Here is an 8,069-nt window from a genome sequence, read left to right as displayed (position 1 = left end):
AAAGGCATCTAATAATTGCCAAAGCCATTTAGTGCCTTGAATACATCTCTGTCACGGATGCAAGTCTTATGGGCTGATGACAGATCAGCGGCAGGCTAACGAAACAGGGAGGAAGTCACCCTACCTCTAGAGACTTTGAATAGATAAATAAACTCATAAAGCATACAGCACATCCCCAGACTGTGATTGATCCTCACTTGTAAGGAAACAGACAAAATACGTAAGAAAATGGCCATTTTTGCTGCTCTACAAACACTTCAACAGCACACAGGCCACATTCTCGGGCCAGGCACCCTTGATTTACCAGCAGGGCTGCAAAAACGCTGGAAAACCCACTGGAGTGCTAGCTGCTCCCCGGCTTTTCTAGCTGCAGCAGAGCAGTTTTGCAGCTCACCCGCCTTGCCCTGGATTCTGAGGTGGTTTGGGGTTTGTTGGGGTGGTTCGAGGCCAGCTCGCACCGAGCGGCGGCGACTGCTGGTGGCTCAGATAGCAGCGGGGGCTGGCGGGGGGACCCTGCCCCATCCCTCCGCTGTCCCTGAGGAACGTGGCGTTACCTGGGCAGGCAGCGGGGCCGGAGAGGGGCCGCAGGCTTCTAGAAGGATCGACAGGCAGGGCGGGCTCCGCGTGCCGCCCAACGGAAACTGACGGCCGCGGGGACCCTCTCGCCGGTGCCGGCTCCTGCTCCTGCTCCCGCCTGCGAGGACCGCAGGCACAGCGGGGGAGGGCGAGTAAGAGGCCGCGGCTTGGCGGCCTTTTACCCTATGGCTACTTTTGTTTCCGGTGGAGCATGAGGGGTGGCGAAGGTGTGACGGCAGTGCTGCCTGCTGCACCCTCACAGCCGGCCGCGGGCCTTGCAGTCCGTGTGTAAGCGGTGTGGTTTCTGCAGGTGTCTGTGCAGATGCAAGGTAAAGCTGTCTGCCATTTAAGCTTAGTTACGCTTGCACCTCATTTGGTGGTGGTACACCGGGCGCCTTGCGCTGGTGGTTGGAGCTACTCTTCCTGCTCAAGAGGGAAGAGGACTAGGGTTCACGAGGCTCCCAGGGGTAAGGCATTCCAGTCTTCTACACAGTGGTTCTGGGGTGGCTTCGGGATCTCTGACCACGTCTGTATTGGAGGCAAAAAATACTGAACGGTAGGAACTTGGGAGAAATAAACCAAAATGTGTCTTGCAAGATGGGCTGAGGGCAAGTGCATCTCATGTCCCTTCCTCCTCCTTTGCTCCCCCTTATGCCACACAGCCCATGTGAACTGTCACAGTATTTTTTTTCCCCCCACTTTTCTTGCTTTGTTTGCTACCTTGCTCTTTGGCTGGGAAATAATAGGCACAGCCAAAAGAGTGATGTAACTGCGAGAACACACAGTTCTGCATTTTATAAACAATAATTAACTACTGATGACTGCGCTGGCCCTGTAAAGCCTGAAGTGCTGATCACATCTTGCAGCTCTTCACAGGGCAGCAAAGGACGTATCAACAGAAGTATCAACTTTTGAGTTCTGCCACATTTTCCTTTCAGGCTTTGCAGATGAACTGATAATTTAACTGATATGATGCCTGAGTGGGTGAGCGGTAAATTAATCATAAACAAATACTGATGGGCTGGCACTGACTGTTGGTTTGGTTAGCTTGCATCAAGCTTTTATCTGCAGCCTCTTGAAAATACATTCTCCTAGGAGAATGAGTATGAGCAGTATTTTGACACTATGCAGGGATAGGAACAATGTTTATATAGGTGTACCCAAAGATTCCAATGAACAGGAAATAGCAGGTCAGTACTTGTAGCTTGATTGGCAAGATTGTTGTGTTCTGTGAGTGATACGTGCAAGATAGAGGCACCAAAGTTGAACAGTTGCAAATGTCTCAGAAGTGTTTTAGAATTTAGACTAAGTGGAGATGGGGGCAGCATTTTCCTAAAGCCACATTGTTTTGGTAGCACAGTCAAAAGTCAGTTTTCTCCTATGTGAAACAGCTTTGATTGAGAAGAGAGGCAGGAAGCAGATTGCGTTGTTTTCTGGGGGTTGATGTCTTTTTAATGGCTTCCTTCTCTGGCTGTGGCAGAGATTGTGCACAATTCAACCGACTTTCTCAAGTTCTCTTTACTAACTTGCAAATGCAATTAGATTTGAACATCTGCAGTAGCTGTTTCCTTGGCTTCTAACAGATTTCTACTTGAAGTCTTTATTTCTGGGATGCTAGGCTGTGATTGATAATTAAATCACCATAAGTGCAGCATGAGTCATGTGAAACAGGGTCAGAATACATAAAAGTGTATCTGCAGAGAACAATATTTATTCAAAGAGAAGTAACAGAGAAACAGTAGTAAAAAGCATACCACAGCTACCACTCAAATCACTTGCTGCCAGTATACTGATAAGTATTCCTGTTTTCTTGGAGGAATATCTAAGCAGCCAGCCTGCATAAACTATGAAATGTAATGACTCTGACATATGGGAAATCTCTGGCAGGCACAGACTTGGCATGGACAACGCAGCTTCACCCTGCAAAGGCCCCGGGACCCAGAGTGCATTGAAGACGTGGCCAGCGTGTTGATAGCTATTTCTGAGCCTCTGACTAAATTGCAGATTAGTTCAATTTGCCACGTTCCTAGAACAGCCCTTTGGCAGGATTATTATTCTTCCTTTCTCCCCATATCTGCACTTCACCCCTCCCTACTTTTGCTGCAGTTTTTGTACTTGAGTCTGAATTCATGGCATTGAAGTTGTTGCTCTCTGGATTGACTTCCGTCATCTAAAAAGGGAAATGGAGGAGCAAACATTTTCCTTTTGTATGTGGAATTTTCCTCTTACAACTTAGCAAATCCTGGTCTGAATTTAAAAGAAACTAATTGCAGGTCATTGTCTATAAGAGCGTATGTTTATAGATTACTTGATAGATTAATGGCAGACACCCAACCACTGAGTTAGCTATTGATACAAGCTAAGAAAGCAGCACAGGTTTTGAGTGTGTGACTTCTTTAAGATTTGGGGGAAGGAAAGATAGCCTAAGAAGGTTCTTAAATCCACATCTGTGTTCCCTAGTGTTATACGCTATTAAGCACTTTGCTTCTTCCATTTAAAACATTCAAGATTTGGCAGTTTAGCATTAGTTTGTTTAGTCTTTCACACACACATCTATATATATACAGACACAGTAAAATGGATTTAGAGCGGCAACTTTTTAGTCAGCGTAAATTCAGTCTAACCCTGTTAGACTGTGCTAAGCAGCAGATCTGCTCCTTTTTTTTCACAGGATCTTGAACTTTTCCATCTGTGCAGAAGCTACAGATTCTGAAAACCAGCCTCTCACTTGATTCAGCTGGACATCCATCCATTTTTTTTTAATGAAAGGTCAGTGGTGCACCCATCTCCTCCAAAAGCATTAGGGAGCAGGATTAAAAACCAAACACCCTTCCCCCCCCAACAAAAGAAAACATTTGCAGAAAAACAGCGTTCTGCTTAAATGGATTCCAAAGATGCCATGCATGAAGAAAGACAGGCTTGTCAAATTAAATTCTTAGTTTAACAGACACTTCAAAAGGCATGACTTGAAGAAGGTAGTTTTCCATTTAGTTTCAAGTAGAACTTCAAGCATCCTTAAAAATTTGGTTGAAAAGCACCATTATGAATACAGTTGTTTCAAAGTATTTCTTCCAGCCCACCAGTGAGAGGTACTTAGTTTTCAGAAATTAGCAGACTTTGAATCTGGGACTACATCAATTTGGAGGTATGGCTTTGGTGTTCTTTTGATGCCATTAAAATAACAGAGACGGAGTAGTAATTCAGTGTAAATTACACACAATTCATCAAGCCTTGGATGTGCATGGTTCTATTCACAGGTCATGTTTTCTGGGGCCTGCAATGACTGAATTTGCAGTTGTCCTCAAGTAATACACTGCAGTAGGGGCAGAGCTCTAGAATGAAATTGTTGCTGCTGACAACCTGGCATCCCTGCACTATCTTTGAAGATTTTATTTCAACCTAGAAATAAAATACTTCTATTTCAGCCCAGATCCCGGTCCAGTCCAGTTGGATACCCATTAAACAGGTCAGTGCGGGTCAGAGGCATTCCAAGAGCACGTTTCTTTCTTGGGTTTTGTTGTAAGTGAATCCAGTGAGAAAAATGCACTAAAAAGCCAGATCCTGGTAAATGGTCTGCCAGCTTGAAAAACATAGAAATGCTCATAGTTAAGTATTAAGGTAACTAACTGGAAATGTTTTTCTGTATGTACTTGGTACAGTGTTCCTGCTGGTTTTCATTTTGAAAGTGTTAATTCACAGAACACTTACGATCAGTCAGTACATGTAATAATCTTGAAACAATTATTCTAGGTTTTGCTCCCCTCATTTTCCAGGTGCAGAAGTCTTTTTGGTATCATATCCAAGAGAGCCATCACTACGAGTATTATGGTTGCATAGCGACCTGAACGTGATGACTGCTTTAAAGCAGTCCTTAGCTGTGTATTTCTTTTCCAACAGGGGCCACACAGTTTCCTATAAAGCTCTTGAAGAAAAACATATGCAGTGTTTTATGACTAAATAAGAGGTTTCTTTATTCAAACATATTATTTCTGGACACTATCACCAGATTACTGCTCCAGGCCATCTTAAAGGTACCCAGTATTCCAGCATTATAATTTCTCTGCAACAGAACTCCAAACCCATCTTGTCTCTCCCCCTGCTTGCATTATCAGCTGAAAGCACAACAGAAATGTTTACGTATGAAGGCAGAAATGACTAAGAATACTACTAGTAATCCAACTGTAATTTCCCAAAGCATTAGTTTTTACACCTAGTCAGCTACAGTGAGTCTTCACTACAGAATAAACTTAAATGTGGACATACACAACATACAAGTTATATATTCCCAGTTTTGTTTATTTTCATGGAATGCTAATTTAGTTACAATATGGCAGTTCAGAACTACTGAAATGTGACATAAATTCTTCTCCAATGCTGCAAAACAGTCTTGATTTATATATATTGTTTTAAAACAATCTTATTTTACATAGTTGAGGTCTCTGGTGGTTTTTAAGCTCTGATGCTTAAGCACACAGCAAGCTACAAACCTTAGGTTTTATATTATACATATATTCTATGTATCCAGACAACTGCTGTAAGTTATCTATAATTTAATATTTATAAAAAGTGCATATACTGGTACATATGCACATCTAGAAACACACTTTTACTACTGCCTCCCTTTTATAAAAAGCTGCATAACATACAGCGATGTTATTCTCATTCACTGCTATTAAAGTCCCTTACTATCTTTATTACACCATTTAAACTATTCAATTACCTCAAATTGAATGTAGGTATCCTCTATGTATGTTTTCTCCTAAAGAAAAAAAGTCTTCCCTATTCCTTTAAGAAGCTTTAAATCATGCATCAGTTTAGTAAACAGTCACTTTAGCATGGATTTCAGAATCCTAGACAGTGTAAAATTTACTTCTGGAAAACGTCTATCTGTATATTTCATTTCTTCTTTTAGTTAAAAAAAATATATAGGATTGAAACATACTGAATACATGCATCTCTCAAAGTGGCTATACTCTAGCCTTATAGATAAATTAAAAAAAGTACACCCCTGCTAATAGGATGCAAACATGGCCTCAAATAGGCCATTACCTGTATTTAATATAGCTCATTACATTAAAAAGTTCAAGTCAGCTGTTCTCTCGAGATGGTGTCAAAAGACTGAAGAGCATAAGATATTTATACTCAATATACAAAGGCGGGTGCACACACCTAGTGCCAGATGATTATTCAATACTTTCAAGGCTTCTAGGCTTTGCCTCTGGTGATACAAGTCCTGAAATGATCTGAAAAGTTTGAAGTTGAAAACTGTTCCTTAATACATCATAAAGCAAGTTGTGTTTAAAAGAAAAATATACACTGAACAACCTGAAGTACTCACTGAAACAACTGTACAAAATTATTATAGATACAGAAAGAAATAATGGTGGACTTAAATTCAAACAGAAGGAACACTTGTTAACATATGTATAAACTTGCTTTGATTTATTCTTCTACCAAGAAAGAATTTGTAGCTGTTCAGAACAAGTAAAATTCAAACCACCTCACGATGTTTACATTTACAGTTTTTATACAGTGCAAATGTTTAAGACAGAGTAACTCCCCAGTGAAACAGGTGACACTACTCAGTGCCACTCTTTTGAAGATTCTTCTTTCAGTAAGTCTATTTACACATTAAGCTAAAGGTTCACTATATATGCTTTGAAGTTTGCTGAATATCAGCAGGAGAATGTGAACTAGCAGCAGTTGAATTATGAATATATGATCGTTACTTTAATGAATGCATAAAGTTTTCAAGACTGTATTCAGTGTCATACTGTTCTTGATCCCATAGTTCTCCAAGGTTTTCAAGGACTGATTTCATTGATGCTTTCCCAGAAGAGGTAGAGGTATCTGCTTTTTCAGTTTTTTCATCCTTCACAAAAAAAAAAAAAAAAAGAAGAAAGTCAATTAAAACACCAAATAATATTTTCAGGAATATGCAAAATTCTTCAAAATCTTACAGTTCTTTCGGGGAAACAGCACATCCTCCTGTTTTTCGGAGAGCTATCTAATATCCATCATTCCAACCTCTAGTGTCCATGTGATCAAATTTTACATATCAAAGCAAAGCTTTTCCCTAAGCTTACTCTATTTTCGGTAGGTATTTGTAAAACGGCTTTTTACCTTGTCAAGAGTGAACAGATCAAGAAGCTGTTCTGTTCCCATGCTCTGCAAGCTTGTGTTTTCTTGGCTGATCACCGTATTTGCAATATTCATTTTGAACTTCTGAAGACCCATGATCTTTTCCTCCAGAGTTCCCCTGGTTATCAGGCGATATACATTAACAACACGTTTCTGAAAGGAAAAAAAAAAGCACACACAAAAGAAATGAAAAATATAAAAATATCTTAGGTATTCAGGTATTCAAGACAGCATAACTTTTTAGTATTCATCACGGAGAGTCTGGAAGCAGTTTGGCTTGGAGTTACCCGTCAGTAATTTTACTCAGTAAGTCTGACTGGTGTCAGATTAAAAGAATGAGACTATGCCAGCATACAGTAGAGGCACCTGCAATTGCATCTGTACTCAGGAAGTTAAGAATTCATTGTTTTTTACAGCTGTAGAGGGAGACTAACAGCAGTCACTCTTTCCCTGTCCAGGCATCAGAGAAGGACAACCCTGTGCGGGCTTTCCTTCAAGTTTCTTGTCTCAGTTGAGTACCTTCCTCCCCTGAAGGGTGATTCTTCCCTGGCCCCTCCTCAGCAACTCAGACAGTACAGAATTAGAAGGCATACCAAGTTCAGGATAGGATAAGAAAGTATACACTTCATCCGGCATACTTGCAAGGAAGCAGTACGAATGGAAGCTTTTCAGACATCAGTTTTCAGATGTTACAACCTTATCCCAATTCAAAAAAAAACAGGAGTTCAGCAAGAGAAGAAACTTATGGGAAATTAAAGAGTTGTTCACCTGCCCAATGCGATGTGCCCGATCCATGGCTTGCAGGTCTCTCATCGGGTTCCAGTCATGTTCCACAAATACTACTGTATCGGCCCCCGTTAAATTAAGTCCCAGTCCACCAACATGAGTTGTGAGCAAAAGAACATCTATAGATGGGTCATTATTAAACCTGCACACATAAAAAAAGTTAAGTATGGTAAATTTTATATAAATGATGAACTCATGAACCTCAACTGCTCTGAGGCAGACCAAAGAACAATTTCATACCATATAAATAATATAGCTCACTACAGTTCCTCGTATTGCTTGTGAAGGGATATGCTTACCGGGAAACAATGGAATGCCTCTGACCAGCAGGAATGCTGCCATCTAGTCGTAAATAAGTAACTGAAGGTAACTGAGGTCGAAGAAGGTCGTGCTCCACTATATCCAGCATGCTTTTAAGTTGACAGAAGATAAGTACTCTGTGCTGGGCCACAACGGCTTCTGTACCGCTTTCTGAAGATCCACTATTCCCCAAACCACAATCTAGCAGCAGCTTAAAGTAAAAGAGCATTAAAGCATATCATCAGAATGACAGTAGATCTCATGTA

General features: G+C 41.0%; 1 protein-coding gene across 1 annotated transcript in view; it reads right to left on the bottom strand.

Moving 5' to 3' along the window:
- Window positions 1-4,851: 4,851 nt before the first annotated feature.
- Window positions 4,852-8,069, bottom strand: part of BTAF1 (B-TFIID TATA-box binding protein associated factor 1) — a 44,609-nt gene continuing 41,391 nt past the window's right edge. The window contains exons 35-38 of the mRNA XM_061459076.1: window positions 7,803-8,014; window positions 7,486-7,645; window positions 6,700-6,870; window positions 4,852-6,448 (exon numbers count right to left, since the gene is read on the bottom strand). Of these exons, the coding sequence (XP_061315060.1) occupies window positions 6,302-6,448; window positions 6,700-6,870; window positions 7,486-7,645; window positions 7,803-8,014 (690 nt within the window). The 3' untranslated portion in view covers window positions 4,852-6,301. The remainder of the gene's footprint in view (window positions 6,449-6,699; window positions 6,871-7,485; window positions 7,646-7,802; window positions 8,015-8,069) is intronic.

The sequence above is a fragment of the Pezoporus flaviventris genome, unplaced genomic scaffold (genome assembly GCF_033815535.1).
Source record: "Pezoporus flaviventris isolate CSIRO_AGI_PZ_B2104156 unplaced genomic scaffold, CSIRO_AGI_Pfla_v1 ptg000029l, whole genome shotgun sequence".
NCBI classification, from domain to species: Eukaryota; Metazoa; Chordata; class Aves; order Psittaciformes; family Psittacidae; genus Pezoporus; species Pezoporus flaviventris.
The sequence above is the reverse complement of the archived record's forward strand: the minus strand, read 5'-3'. Positions and strand labels throughout refer to the sequence as shown.